Raw genomic sequence first — 16,371 nt, 5'->3', positions numbered from 1 at the left:
AAGTGAAAAACAAAATCCATCTGCACAACTGACTTATGTACAAGAAGGCAAACACTACTGGAAAAGGGAGGATACCGACTGATTATCTGGCGGAGCCAAAATTTCGAGATTTTTTTCAACTCAGAGTTGGCACAGAGTGCATTCGATACATGGGAGGAGGAAGCTCTGAATTTGGCTTAAAAACACCCTTGCCTTTCAGCGAATTGGGCCCCTTCGAAGTGAGGGAAAGAAAAAGAAAGTAAGAAAATATGTCAGCCTTTAGATTGAGATTGATTGCATTCTATTGAAGTTTATTAATTTTCAGTCAAGTGACTCAAGGCATTTTCCATAACGTAGAAATGGAAATTATTTGTCAACACACGAGACAGCAACAGCAGTTTTCCCTTTCACTAGACTCCTCATAACCACTGCTGCAATCACAAACCAGCAAAGATTAAATAACATTGTCATTTTGAGAGCAGGACTAAAGTCTCAATATTTTCAATAGTTTGTCAAGGAGGCATTAGGGTATGATGTCCTCCTAATGGAGAAGATTTTCAATTAAGATGTGGGATAAAATCAGTAAGATCATCGAATACCTAATGGGAAGAACATTTTGTTCTCTATAGCCACCTCTTCAAGATTTTAGTTGTGTCTTCAAAGACACATATCCCTTAAAAATATGTGGGGTCATTAGTTTCCTCTCTGTTAAGTGAGTATAAACTGTTGTTTTTTGGGGGGGAGTGGTAGGGAGTGAGCTGAAGATCAAAGGTTCTAGAAACTAGGTTTAGCATCATGGCAAAAATAAACATTCCAAATTAACTGGAAAAAACTTTGACGATATCAAATAAACCCTTCGAAAATCCTGTAAGCCAAACCTTAAAAACCTCATGGAATGTAGAGCCTAATAAGAAGCTGTTTCTTCACCAAGGCAGAAACCAATAGTGTCTGAACTCCTATCCTCTCTTCCTTTTCTGACACTGTGCTATCAACCTTCCAAGAATGGATGAATCAGTGAAAAGAAGCAAATTGTTAGACTTTGGTCATCAAACAAATAGTGAGTGATGAATAAATTTAGGGGAAATAAGAACTACAGAATAAGACACAATTATAGAATAAGTCCATGGGGATATGAGCTCCTGGCCGGCCTGAAGAATTAATTTCCCAGTCAATAATCTCTCCCTCACCAGAGAAACTAGTATCTTAATTTACAGGGGAGAAAAATCTTCAGCATGATCTCTAAGAAGCTCAACATGTGCAGAGGAAGAATTTTTAATAAGCAAAATGAAATTGTCTGCCACTTTTCTCATGTCCTAATTAAAACTCTGGGGCAAGATTATGGCTCATAGGTCACTAACAGTTCTTAGGCAATTTGTTAGCACTAACAGCTCATGTGTTTAAATGCAAGTGTATCCTTAAAATGAAGAAACACTCTGAAGAGCCTCAGGTCCTCCCTCCTCACTGCAGATTTCTGAGCACACTGGATAGAGCAGGAAATGGTTACAAAATCTCTCTCTCTTTTTTTTTCCTAACACTTTCGTAAGTCAGACTCATGCCGGCATAAATTGTTTCTTCAGAGGACATTCTCCTTTTCATAGACCTTATGCAGATCTGAGGTAGTACAAGGCTGTAGATCTGTTATAATCCACAGAGAAAATGAACACCTAAGAGATAATCGACCCAAGCAGCTACTTCCAACACAGTTAACCAACGCTGAGAAATCTGGCAGGCTGAGAAATCTTGCCCAGTCTTTAAGGACAAAGTTGTCTGTCTGCTGGCTCTAAACATGTTTTATTCTCTTCCTTGACCTCCAACCCTGGAGCAAATCCCCAGCTGCTTCCAGAAAAGGAAGTTCGCCCCTTCATACAGGAGTCAGAGACCACTGTCTCTCCCAACCGGGTGTTCCATGTTATCTTTTTGGAGTAGGCGGGCTGAGAAAAGCGTGGGTCAGTCTTTTGCCTCTAATACGCCGACACTGACCACAAGCTGGAAGACAAACCGTAACAAACCTACTCCCTATGAGGAGAAACTGACCGCATGTCTGATCGCAATTCTCGAATTTGGGGGAAGAGTGGAGGGCTTAAAAGAAAAAATAAAAAGGAGTGCAGGGCTTAAGGGCTCTATCTCCGAAAGTGACCAGTGTGATCAGATTTAAGTTTGGAGCCCGCGGGATCTGGAGTGCTCGGAGGTAGCACGGATTTTAGGTGACGGAGGGAGTTTTCGAGGAATCCGAAAAGGGCATGAACCAGACGAAAGGCACACACAACAGGGATTGGGATCGCTCAGGTTGACTCTCTGGCAGTCCAGGAGTCCCAGGAGGGCTCCAGATTTAGGGCAGATCTTCCTACGGAAGGAACCCTGCTGAGTTTCCCGCAGGGCCAGTTGGGATAGTTCGCACTGGGAGGAGCGAGATATCGGAACGCAAAGTGACTCTGCGCCCTGGGCCAAAAGGCGACAATTCTTGGAGGAAAAACTTACCGCATGTCCCCGTAAGGTCCAGAATAGCTCTCCATCCAGGGTCCCATCTCGCTTTTGACACAGCTGGGATTGGGATAGGGCACTCTGCTCACCACGCCGCCGGGATACCACACTTCGGGTGCGGGAAAGTCTCCTTCCTGTCCAGTCAGCCCCTGAGGTGGCCGAGTGTAGCCATAGGGAGCCACGGCCCCTGCCTCGCCAGGGCCACTGCCGCCGCCCCCGCCACAGGGCCCATACAGCTGGCCTTCTTCGGTTGTGAAGAGTGTGTGCCAGGAAGAGGAAGCGGCGGTTGAGGGTGAGCCGGAGCCGGGTCCCGCTGCACCCCCGCCGTGCAGGCTTGCCAGGTCCCCATAGCGGCACTGTGCTGCGGCGGCCGCCCAGGCGCTGCCGTAGTCAAGCGGGTTCTCCAGCTTGATGCGAGCGTGGGGATGAGGAGGTGGTGGCTGCCCGGCCAGGGCCAGCGGAAAGTTGTAATAGTCACGAGTCTGGTACGCTGCTGCTTCGTCCAGAGTTCCGGACTTGTAGAGAGACAGGGTGGACGGAAGTTCAAGTGTCCCGGAGCTCCCTGCTTCACCGCTGCCAGAGCAACCCAGGCTCTCGGCTTCTAGCCCCTTGTTGTAACCTCCCTTGAAAGGGGTATACTCAGCAGTCTCTTCAGTGCCCTTACCTGGGCCATCGTCCAGCAGGGAACCTTTGCATTCCACCAGCGGGAGGCAGGGAGTGGGACGCACAACGGGTGGACCTCCCAGGAGCGGAGCATACATGCAATCTCCCCGAAGCTGTTCTCCAGAACTCAGATGCTCCAACGCCTCCACACCCAAGCCCATGGACACCGACACTGCCTTACACAACTCCTTGGCGCTGTCGGAGATGACAGAGGTGCTCCCTAGGTAACTGTCCTTGGAGGAGGTGGAAGCCCCAGCGGCCTCCCTCGCTCTCCCGCTGCTGCCTTCAGTTGCCGCGTCCTGCTGCTGCTGGTGGTGGTGGTGCTGCTGCTGAAGCAGTTGCATGGTGCTGGCCTCGCTCAGGATGTCTTTAAGGTCGGCAGAGCAGCTGTTTAAGCCCGGGAAAGTGGGGCCCAGCAGGGACAACGTGGATGGGGCAGCTGAGTCATCCTCGTCCGGAGGTGCTGCCGGCTGCTGCGGCAGCCCCTTACCGCCGGCTACAGCGGCTCCAGGCTCTGGGACGCAGCTGTTCTCAGGACGGCCCTCGGGGGCTGGCTGCTGATGTGAAGGCTGTTGTCTCTCCTCCAGGGCCAGGTAGCCCGTGGGGCCTCTGATCTGGGCTTGAGGAGAGCCATCCTCAGTCTGCTGCTGCTGCTGCTGCTGGCGGGGGCTGGTCTCCTGCTGCTGCTGCTGCTGCTGCTGCTGCTGCTGCTGCTGCTGTTGCTGCTGCTGCAAACGGGCGCCGGGAGGTGCTGCGCTCGCGGCCTCAGGGTGCCGGGGGCTCGGGTTCTGGATTACTTCGCGCACGTTCTGGAACAGATTCTGAAAAGCTCCTCGATAGGTCTTGGACGGCGGCCGGGGGTAAACCCTCCCGAGCCCCAACTGCACCTCCATCCTTGAGCTTGGTTCAGTTTACCACCTAATTCCCTTACCCCTACCTCCTCTTTCCTTGCTCAGAAGAGTTCAACAGGCTGTGACGATGCAATAGTCGCTGAAGCCAGCTGTCCACCTGCGGGAAGCTCCAGGGAGCTAACTTGCAGGAGCAATAAAAAAAAAAAAAAAAAACAGCTCTGGCAACCTTAAAGTCTCGTGCAGAGAAAGACACGCGCTGGGCACGATCTGCCTTGCTAGGCTTGGTCTGTCCTTCAGTACTTCAAGTGTAGATTGAAAAATTCTACATATCTTGGGGTGGGGGAGAAGAAGAAGGGAAAAAAAACCTCTGCCTTCCAAATTCAGCGTCCACCGAAGCAGGTGCAAATAAGAATCTGGTTTTCTTCTTGTTTTGTTTTGTTTTTGGTTTGGTTTTTGTTTGGGCTACTGAAGCCCTGATTGCCTTCTCATCTTTTGATCTTTGGCTCCGCACTCGAGGTGGGGGCAGGCAAGAGGGGGTGGAAAAGGAGTGGAGGGAACTCCGGAGCCCTTTCGGCGTGCCGACTAACTAGCCAGGTCCTGGCGGCGGTGTTGAAGCCGCTCCCCAGTCGCCGGACTCCCAAGAGCCTTCTTTGCAACGTGCAGCTAGTTCATCCGCTCTCAGTCAAATGGAGTTTTACCTCTCTGCAAACTGGCTGGCAGCTCTGGGCTGACGGGGGCTGAAGGCGGGGGGGGGGGGGTGCAGACTGGGACCAGCCCGAGCAGGCAGCTGTGGGAAAGGAGACTAGGGGTGACGGGGGTGGGGGGTAGGGGGTGGGGGTAAAGGGGTGGAGGACAAAGGCAGCCTTCAGTCCTACCCGGCACTTTGCTCTCTTCCTCTGAGTCTCAAGCAGCTTTTAAAAACTTCACCGAAGAGGAAAAGGCAGCGCTGGGGCGGCGGCTTTGAAACCGCCGCGCTGCTAGAGGTGGTGGCTGTCGCTGGAACCCGGCTGGGGCTGGCGCGGTGCGTCCCTTCGGCTCCTGTTGGGCACAGGAGCGGCTAAGCTCTGTCGTTTTCCCCCCGGCGTCTGCTCTGCCTCCAGGCTTGCTCCGGACCCTCTGACTCTCCCAGCGGACTAGCTCCCCGGGATCTCGGAGGGGGCGCTGGGAGGTGGAAAGCAAATGCAACAGTTTGGACTCGGGTCCCGCCCCCCCGCCGGCCCAGCCTCCAGGCCTTCCCACCTCCTTTCTCCCTCCCCTCCCCTCCCCTTTCCTTTTCTCCCCTCCCCTCCCGGCACGCGGCAGCTTTGGAGAAACAAGTGCTGGCGCAGCGTGAGGGAGGGCCGGAGAGGCTCGCTCTAGCTCTGGAGGACTCCTGCTCGCCGAGTAGCTCCTTCTTTCTTGGACCAGGGTTCGGGCGCGAGGGTAGGAGCTTTAACCTGCAGCTTGATTTTGAGGGCTGGGCTACCGGATCTCCGGAAGGCCGGCACTCGCCAGATTTGGTTCCAAAACCCAATCTCAAAACAGACGCTGGGGGGAGGAAGAGGGGGAGAATAGAGGATAGAAGTACCAGCTCCTTCCTAATGGCTGCCAGGGGTTCTTTTCAGGGCCGAAGGGGATACGCAGAAGGGAGAATCTCCTATAAATTGAGGGGCAAGAAATGGCCAAGCCAGCCGACACTTTGTGAAACCTTTGCGATTCCTCCTTAGGAGTAGTTTGGGAACCTAGGACCGAGAGGTCATTTCTACCCTCTTCTGTACCCCTCCTGTCTAGAATCCTGTGGCCATGCACTTCTCACCTATTCTGACTTGCAAAAGCAAAATCACTTAAACAAACAGGCAGAGGCACATAGACCTGCGACACTTGCCATGTACACACGAACCCTCGATTTTGTCCAGGGCTTTGCAAATGTTTGCTTGTATACAGTCGCTCGGTTTTCAAAGTGTTCTTTGAACATTTTAAGCTTTCAGACCGCACGATCAAGGGATAGAACCTATGTAAAGCTGCCTTTCTTCCTCTTGATGGACAGCTTTGCGTGGAGGGTGATGTGGACTACCGCAATTGCTGCTTTGCGGAGGATCGCTCCTGCGTAAAAATGGAAAAGGCAGGCGGGAATTGAAAGGCAGAGTAAACGGAAGCCTAAATTTATTTATAAAGGAGATTTCCCTGTATGTCAGCAGGGACCCCAGGCTGCCCTAGCTTTTCCAATTCCTTAGACCCCCGAATCTGGACAGTGTTTCTCCAGAAGGCATGTGGAGGTTTTCCCCTGGGTCTGTCCTGCATTTTTAAGGCCTCTGCGGAGACAACAGGGATAGTAGCTTTATCTTCTGCATTGCTAAACACCATGGGCATTTCCTTACCTTGACCTAAGGAGATAACAGAAAAACCCAAAGTCAAGAAAGTCATGATTAATTCTGTTTTCTGTTTTACAGATAAACAAACTGAAGCAGGACATAATTTGTTCTGTACTCCACACTAGTCAAATCTAAAGTACTCTTCCATGCCACCGCTGTTTTTCTGTTTTACTCAAACTCATCAATATATCATGGCACTTGGGAAATAGCTATAAATGAACCTTCCAGAGCACAAAGGCCTGATGACTCTTTCCCCTGAAGCCTTTTACCTGAGGAGGTGAAAAATTATCCCTTGTGGAACAGTGGGCTTTCTACTTTTTAACTTGCTGAACTCTTTCTTTAGTGGAGCATTTTAAGGCTTTGACTGTAAATGAAAAATATATGGTCTCAAAGATTAAAAAAGAAAGTAAGGAGGAAGGAGAGAGAGGATGGGAAGTATCATTATATTCTTAGAATTGTATCTATGAACTACATTAAATCTGTCCTCTATATGAAAAATAAATTTATTAACTAGAAAAAATAGTACTGAGAGGTTTCATGCAGCCTTCCATTTTTATGTAAATAAAAATGTAAATTTAAAAAGAAAATTTATCCTTTGAAGATTTAATGGCTGCAGCCCTGCCAGGACATATCCCAACCATGTCCTCTTTGTTGATGAGGTCTCCCTCCTCCCACTCTTACTTTACTGCAGATAGTTCTGCATTGCACAGGCAAAGGGATTTTTTTTGGACACAGCCTTTTTAAGGTATGCTTGGCATATATACATATATATACATATATATGGTATACTTGGCATATAAACTTCACATACAAGGAGTCTTCAATTCAAAGGCATATGATTAAAAAATTATGCATGAGTTTCAAAATGTTTTTGTATGAAAATCAATCCTTAATTCCATTTTCTGTGAACTTTTAAAAACATGTTTGTATTTAAAATTGTACAAATTGATAATTTTAAAAAATTATCAATAGCATGTGCATATACTCAAGAAACTATTACCAAATCCATCATCTCAAAAGTTCCATTTGTACTTCTTTGTACTTCTCCCCTCCACTCTTCCCACCCCCCTGTTTAGGCAGTCTGCTTTCTGTCAATATTGATTAGTTTTATTTTTTCAGAGTTTTATATCAGTAGATTTTTACAGGAAGTACTCTTCTTTCAATTTTAAAGCTTTATTTATTTGCTTGTTTATTTACTCACTTATTTAAAAGGCAGAGTGTGTATGTGTGTGAGAGAGAGACAGAGAAAGAAATCTTCCCTCTTCTATTTCACCTCCCAAATGGCCACAATGTCAGGGGCTGGGCCAGTCCAAAGCCAGGAGCCTGGAACTCTATTCGGATCTCCCATGGGGTTGGTCATCTGCTGCTGCTCTCTCAGGAGCATTAGCAGAGCACTGGATTGGAAGTGGAGTAGCTGGGACTGGGACCTGTGATGTGAAATGGGATGTGGACATCTCAGGTAGCAGTTTCATCCGCTGTGCCACAAAGCCAGGATTCTTTTTCTGTACTGCATTTTCCACTGAGTAGAATGTCTGCAATACTTAATCTAGCTGTTATGTTCTTGATTGATAAGTAGTATTCCACTGCATTGTTATAACATGGCCTTTTAATTCATTCATTTGTTGACAAACATTTGAGTTCCTTCCAATATAGGGCTATTACAAGTAAAGCTGCTATGAATGTCCATACATATTTGTATGGGTCTCTGCTTCTATTTAAATAATAGTGGAAATAATAGATCACAGAATAGATATGCATTCACTTTTGTAAGAAACTTCCAGACAGGCTTGCTAAATGGTTGTACCATCTTCCATTTCCACCAGCAAATGAGAATTTCAGTTCCTCCACATCCTCTCCTATGCTTGGTATGGTCAGCCTTTTTTAATTTAGCATTCTAATCAAACTTGTAAATGTTTCTTATTTAATTTACATTTCTCCAGTGAATAATGATGTAGACAATTATTCCCATGCTTATTTTCCATTTGTATACATTCTTAGATGAAGACTCTGCTTAATTTCTTTGCTTTTTAATAATTGAACTGCTTAAGGCTTTATTTGGACTGTTTAGAGTTATCTGTATGTTCTGGACATAAGTTCTTTATCAGAAATATAATTTAATAATATTTTCTCTATCTGTAGCTTGTCTTCATTGTTTTTTCAAGAGAATGCATTTTAAACTCTGACAAAGTTCAGTTTATCAATTTGTTCACTTACAAATTCTGCATTTGCTATCAGATCTAAGAAATCATTTTTCAAATCTAAGATCCTAAAGATTAAGAAGTCGAGTAGTTTTCAGTTATACATCTAGATCTATCTTAGGTTTTGAGTTAATTTTTGTATATTAGCTATCTAGTTTGGTATGTATATATTCTACTGTTGCAATATCTTTCTTTACATAATTGCTTTTGTCAATAGTCAGTGGTCAGTACATGTTTGTGTAGATGGTTTTCTTTTAGAAAGGCGAATCTGGTCATATCATTTCTCTATTTCAATTGTGTCACTGGGTATTTCCTGCAATGGTTAAGTCACCATTTGGGATGCCCATATCCCATATTGCAGTGCCTGGTTTGTACTGGCTCCTAATTCCAGCTCCCTGCTAATGTGCCTGGGGGGCAGCAGATGGTGGCTCTAGTACTTGGGTCCTTGCCACCCACATGGGATATCCAAATTGAGCTTTAAACTCCTGGCTTTGGCCTGGCCCAGTACTGGCTGTTTTGGGCATTTGGAGAGTGAAGCAGTAGATGGAAGATTTCTGTCTGTCTGTGTATCTATCCCCTTTCCTTTTCGAATAAAATGAAATTATTGCATAAAAATCAAAGTTTAAAAATCCATCACGCTCTCCCATTGCTCTTAGTATAATCCAAATCTTTAACCACACCCTCCACAATCTGGCTTCTCTCCACCTCTGTGACCTAATTACATACCGCTTTTCTTTCTGCTTTTGGAGCTCCACTCACACTGGGCTTTTTTCAGTTCTTCAAATACCCTATAGTCCTTTTTGCCTTTGCATATGCTATCCCATTTACTTGAAATGCTGGCTCATCTTTCTGCCTATTTATCCAGCTAATGCCTGTATTTATCAACACTTCCAGGAAGACTTCCTGTACATCATAAGCTATCCCAAGGCTTCCCCCCTCCCGGCCTTTTAAATATGTTTTAATGAAGCCTAGTATTTAATGTTCAGAGGACTTTTTCCAATCTTTTTTTTTCTTCCCTAGACTGTAAGTTTCCTTACAGCAGGGACCAGGTTGGTTTCTGTTCACTATTTATTCTTAGGGCTCACCCTGATGTGACACATGGTTAATGCTCAATAAATATATGTTGAATAAACAAATGGCTTTTATTTTCACCAAATTAAAATTTTATTTCCAAAGCGGGGTTTGGAAATACCCTTGTAGTTTCAGCTTAGTTATAAACGCAATAAACCTTTTTCCACTTAGAATCAACATAGAGAATTCTTCCAGTCAATGCACTGAATTAGTGTTAAGCACTTGCTCTGTGCCAGGCTCTGTTCTAGGCACTTGCGAATCACTGACGAACAGGAAGCTGTGGACCTTGCCTTTGAGAAGTTCATTCATGATCAGGGAAGGAGAGTGTATGACCGTTTAAATAACTACATTTGAGCTGTCCTGGTGATTATGATTGGAGCCTACAAGTAAGTCCCCAGAGTCTTCCCTCTGCTGTTTGAGGACATCTGCTATTTCCTTCACTTACAGGGTTATAAAAGACTACATTTTCTTTTTTTTAACTTTTATTTAAGAAATATAAATTTCCAAATTACACCTTTTGGATTATAGTGGCTTTCCCCCCCATAACTTCCCTTCCACCCTCAACCCTCCCATCTCCCACTCCCTCTCCCATCCCCATTCACATCAAGATTCATTTTCAATTACTTTTATATGTGGAAGATCAACTTTTGTAAGAAACTTCCAGACAGGCTTGCTAAATGGTTGTACCATCTTCCATTTCCACCAGCAAATGAGAATTTCAGTTCCTCCACATCCTCTCCTATGCTTGGTATGGTCAGCCTTTTTTAATTTAGCATTCTAATCAAACTTGTAAATGTTTCTTATTTAATTTACATTTCTCCAGTGAATAATGATGTAGACAATTATTCCCATGCTTATTTTCCATTTGTATACATTTACTAAGTAAAGATTTCAGCAGTTTGCACGCACACAGAAACACAAAGTATAAAGTACTGTTTGAGTACTAGTTATACTGTTAATTCACATAGTACAACATATGAAGGACATAGATCCTACATGGGGAGTAAGTGCACAGTGACTCCTATACATTTTCATCTCATATGCTCTTTATACCTTTTAGTGTTGATGCCTTCATCTCATTGTATCTGTTCCCACAGCTCTAGCCCTAACTTCTTCTGGGTTTCTCTCTTTAGGGTTGTCTTCAGCAGAATTAGAATCAGAGGGTTATTTCTAAAACAAGTCTGATTGCAGCTGATAGTTCTGATAGCAGCTTCTCTGTTCTATAATCTTCAGTTGCCCATATCACAAATTTCAAACCAGAATGCCTCTGAAGTAACAAAAACAAGTGAAGAAACCCTGCTATTGGAGAGATGAAAGGGTGCAATGGAGGCTTTGGCTAGCTAGAGAGTCGATGCCCTGTCTAAAGCGGGTGTCCACTTCTCAGCTGTAATTGTTTGTCACCAGGCAGGCATGTGGCCTCAGTGTTGCAGATGGTTTATTATTATTTTCAAGACGAGCATTCCAGATTATAATGTGAAATCTCCTATTTTTTTTTAAATGTTGGCTCCTAATTCTGAAGGCTTAAAAACATCATGCAGGTCAACCCTCTGCAAGCCAAACAAAACATGTCTGTGGACAAAAATTAGTTTGTAGGCTGCCGGTCTGCAACCTCTGGCCTACAGGTTCAAGTCCAAGTTCCATAGCCTAGCCTTTAAAGTTCATGAAAACTAGGGCCTCATCTCCCTCTGAAGCCCTTCTCACATCTCTGTTTTTCTGCCAACCAGCCACCTCTGCAGTCACATCAGACTTTTTGGGCTTCCTCTGAACATAACCCTACATTCCCAGATCTGACTAATTCCAGTCTTGCCGTTCCCTTTTACTGAAATGTTATTCCTTCCGTTCCTTCATTACTAATTAGGTTCAACTTATACAAAACACAGCTCAAATGTGATCTGGGAAGATTTTCTGGATTTATTCATTATTTTCATTTATATGGAATTTTATTCTTATCTCTTTTAAAATACTTATCACAATCAGATATGCTTCCTAACTTTATATGAGAGTACTGCAAAAAGCACATAGAAAATTAAATTAAAATGTAAGCTTTGATGCCTAAACATTGAAGTCTATGTATATGAAGGGTCTTCACAAAGTTCATGGGAAACATATACTATGAAAAAAATAAGCAGACATTTCAAATTTTTTGTACCAAAATAAACTTACGTTCTCATTCCATTTTTCTTGAATTTTTAAGAAGCTTCACAAAAACAGATATCTTCTTCATCCACCAGGCCATATCTTCTACCTTATGTATTTTTTTAAGTTTTATTTTATTTATTTCAAAGACAGAGTTACAGAGAGAGGTAGAGACAGAGAGAGAGGTCTTCCATCTGCTGGTTCACTCCCCAGATGGCCACAACAGCCAGAGCTTTGCCAATCCGAAGCCAGGAGCCAGGAGCCAGGAGCCAGGAGCCAGGAGCCAGGAGCCTCTTCCGGGTCTTCCACGTGGGTGCAGGGGCCCAAGGACTTGGGCATCTTCTACTGCTTTCCCAGGCCATAGCAGAGAGCTGGATCAGAAGTGGAGCAGCTGGGACTAGAACTAGCGCCCATATGGGATGCTGGCTCTTCAGAACAGGGCTTTAACCCACTGCGTCACAGTGCCGGCCCTACCTTATGTATTGACATTGTTTTTTTTTTTAATTTGTTCAACAAATGTATAGAACTCTTACTGTGTGCCAAGTATTTCATTAAGCACTGAGACTAAGAGCTTTAAATGTTCCATTTAACCGAAATAGAAGTATAAAATGTTAAATGTAAGCATATTACGAAAGTGGTACAGGAAAGGAAAGATTTGTTCAGAGTTTTGTTATTTTACTGCTAATGATACTGTTTTACACTGGAATTATAGGACATTGGTAATTATTTACTTTTGCTTAAGAAACTAGGTGAGTAGTAATTATTTCTGTTTTATGGAGGAGCAACTGATACTCAGAAATATTAAGTAATTTACCCAGAGTCAACCAGCTGATAGGAGGCAGGATCAGACCTATGAACCTAGATGTTCTATTGAAAAACAACTGATCTCTTATCACTACACTTCAGCTGCCTCTTTGATGCTATGGCAAGGTGCCCTGTGTCCAACCATAATATGTAGGACAGACACTAGGTAAACAGGGGCATTATTGAATTTTTGGTGTACTAAGTCATGTTGTAGCAATTTTAGTTAAGTTTAATGAAAAATAAAAATATTTTCTACTCCTATTAATGTGCCATATGGTCTCTGACTTAATTTCCTAACCACTCTGGATTTGATTTTACTTCTTTTTAAAATAGATGTAAAAATATCATCCTTCTCAATGATTTGTGGTAGAAAATAAAATAAAAAATGAAATAATGAATGTAAAGGGATTATATATATATATATATATAAGAATTATTATAGCTTCCCATTATATGACAGCATTTAGATTATTTGTAATCCTAACAAGTGCTTTCCAAAGGAAGAATTATTTGTTATTGTTCCCCCCTTTTTTTTTAAAAAAGACATATTTATTTGAAAGATAGAGTCACAGAGAACAAGCAAGAGACAGAAAGAGGGAGACATACATACACACACACACACACACACACACAGATCTTTTTTTCTGTGGATTCATTCCCCAAATGGCTGCAATGGTCAGGTCTGAAGTAAGTGGAAGCCATGAACCAGGAACTCCATTTGGATATCCAACATAGGTGGCAGGGGCCCAAACGCTTGGGTCATCTTCCACTGCTTTCCCAGGTGCATTAGCAGGGAGCTGGATCAGAAGTAGAACAGCTGGAACATGAACTGGCTCCCCTATGGGATGCTGGTGTCCCATGTGGCAATTTTACCAGCAAGACCACAGCAGCAGCTCCTATCATTCCCCTTTCAAAGACAACAATATTGAGGCAGAGCTAGAGCTTGAGGCCTGTTCTGTTCGAAACAAAAGACACTAGGGCATATTCCCTGTTAGGCATTGGGCAACAGTTAATTACCAGTATCATCTGCATAGTTCTATTTACTTTTCAAAATGCCTAAGGATATTTGACCCCAAGTTCAGGTGCCAGGGATAATATTAGGATTCAAAGTTTAAACTCCACATTTAAAAGATTTCAAAACATATGAACTAAAGGTCAGCAGTTAGAAATATTTTAGCAAGACTCTTCTTTCTGTCCACTCACATCTCCCTTTTCCTCAGCAAAAAGGCCCTATCCCATTCTACTCTAGAAACATCCTTGGCAACATTTCTTTACTGCAAAATGCATGTTTGTAGATGGCAACATACAGGGAATGTTGTCTTATATTCATTTTGGCTCTAACAGGAACTGAGGAAGGAACCATTAGCTGCCAAAGAGAAAACGATCATCAATCAGAGAACATATGTCACCTATTGGCCTTTAAAGATTGAGTGTTTTGATTAAATGAATGGGGCCAAAAGATGTAATTGAGATGTTTGATATATTTCATAGTGGTAGGGTTCAAAACTAGGAGAGGTAAAGTACTGAATGACTGCTCTTGCATCCATAGTTATTTCCTTTGATTAACAGAAAGGATTTTCCTTCACCCTGTCTCCTCTTCTTTGATTCCTGGCAGCTGCAATACCACCTGACCCTTGAGTAAAACTATGTGGTTAACAAAGAACATTTGCATATGATGCCTCAGTAGGTTTTCAAAGCAACTAAGCAACTTCTGGAGCTAAGCAGAGAATGTATTGTTAGCTGTGTTGCACAGAAGAGGAACTTGAGCCTCTGAAAGTTGACCTGACTTGCCCAAGGCCATCTAGCTTATTCAGATGCAGAGAAATATAGGGCCATCATTCTATCCTTTGCCATAGTTCTTCCATACCAGGTTTTTCAGTGATTAATATCCCCTACCCCCAACAAAATCCCCTGTTACCAGAGATACAAATTATTTGCAGCCAGTTGAAAACCTTTGTTAGGATTAGACTACCTCTGTTTAATATTGGGACAAATTCTCTATAGTCCAGTTTCCTGGAAACTGCTTCTGGGACTGGATGACAGTGAAGACAAATAGGGGTAGGGAGAGTGCTGAGGCCTATGTTATAGATGGAGTCCTACAATCATTGCTACAGTCTTCCTTTACATGCTTCCCCATCAGAGAAATATGATATATCTCACAAACTCCTGAGAAAATGCCCCATTCACCTAGTTGTACTTCAGTTCAAATCAGCAAACTACTTAGAATATTAATAATCAACCTATGAACATCAAACCTTCCTTTGGTTTCTTGCTGAGTTGAAATGTAAACCAATAAAAGGAAGAGGTATTATTCTCTTATGCTTTGGAAAATGAAGAGCTATTAGTACATATTTCTGTACTTTACTTAATGGTTCACAAACCCTGCTGTTATATTCGTGAGTTCAAAATTTGTTACTTCATTTAGATAGATGATTCAAGCTTGTATGTACTGGAATTTTGAATTATTAAGATCAAAGCCATAGAGAAAAGCAAATAATGTTTTCCAAAGGGCAAAAACTGATTACATTCTAATAGAGAATTGCATTGGGTACTAATTGTGGCTATTTTCCTTTCTGAATCAACTTAAATCTGGGTCTAAAGCAAATCCAAATACAATGATCAAATGCTAGTCCGAAGCAATAGTTCCTTTATCTCTCACCCAATATCATTACTTCTTAATCATCTGCTTTCCAACATTGGCCCAAATGCAATTGTGTGTGTGCTATAGGAATATCCAGAAAACTCACTCGAGAAGCTGCTAAAAGCAGCTCCTGTCACTGACAGAAAAACAGGACAGTAATATGGACACAGAAGTAACACCGTATTGCAAGAACATTTGGATTCTGTTATCAGATTGGAACCAAAGGATCTCATCAATGAGTAACTAAGTTGTGGTTCTGTTATCCATAGTATATGAGAGACTGTAATAACAGCTAGCATTTATTACATATTTCAACGTGCTAGCCATCCTCATGATCTGACTCAAAGCAAAGAATGCGTAAGTTTTGCTCAGTCATTCTTCTAAGGGCTTTATGTAAATGAAACCATTTGCATAATAATATGTAATCACAACAATCATATGAGAAAAAGTACTATTACTACTCTTCTTTTACAGAGGAGGAAAGGGAATCTCAGTGAATCCAACAACTTCTTCATAGCCATCAAGATTTTATACTCAGGATCAGAACCCCTGAAACCTGACTCTAGAGTTTGTGTTATTCTGACTCCTAAACAACAGTTGTATAACATCTGTGTGGGCCATTTCTCTTTATCAAAATTCATAGAAATTCTCAATGAATAACTCCCCTTTTCAAAGCACCTACTATGTTCTAGACATGCTTTCAAGAAGTTCACAGTCGACACTGAAGAACTGAGAGCGTCATTTTTCAACACTAGTTAAACAGAATGGTACTTTGTGGAAAAAAATCAAAACAATTGGGGCATGATTGGCAATTCAGTTTTCAAAGATTTTTTTCCCCTCTTCTAATCTTAATGTAGTCTATAAGTTCAGCTAGGAAGTTTTATTTTCCATCTTCTGTTTTTCCTTTTTTAAATTTTGTTTTCTTTCTCTGATCTTCCCTACTTTTCTCTTAACAATATGTTTTTTTGGGGGCCAGCACTGTGGCATAGAAGGCTAATCCTTTGACTGCAGTGCTGGTATCCCTTATGGGATCCGGTTTGAGTCCTAGCTGCTCCACTTCCAATCCAGCTCCCCACTAATGCTCCTAGGAAAGCAAAAGAAGATGGTCCAGATCCTTGGGCTCCTGCACCCAAATGGGAGACCTGGCAGAAGCTCCTGGCTCCTGGCTTCAGCCTAGCCCAACCACTGCCTTTATG

General features: G+C 43.1%; 1 protein-coding gene across 1 annotated transcript in view; it reads right to left on the bottom strand.

Annotated features, from left to right (window-relative positions):
- Positions 1-4,016, bottom strand: part of AR (androgen receptor) — a 187,137-nt gene extending 183,121 nt beyond the window's left edge. The window contains exon 1 of the mRNA NM_001195724.1: positions 2,458-4,016. Coding sequence (NP_001182653.1) covers positions 2,458-4,016 — 1,559 coding nt within the window. The remainder of the gene's footprint in view (positions 1-2,457) is intronic.
- Positions 4,017-16,371: the final 12,355 nt, after the last annotated feature.

The sequence above is a fragment of the Oryctolagus cuniculus genome, chromosome X, assembly GCF_964237555.1.
Source record: "Oryctolagus cuniculus chromosome X, mOryCun1.1, whole genome shotgun sequence".
Lineage (NCBI taxonomy): Eukaryota > Metazoa > Chordata > Mammalia > Lagomorpha > Leporidae > Oryctolagus > Oryctolagus cuniculus.
Note: the sequence above shows the minus strand (reverse complement) of the source record. Positions and strands in the feature narration are given on the sequence as shown.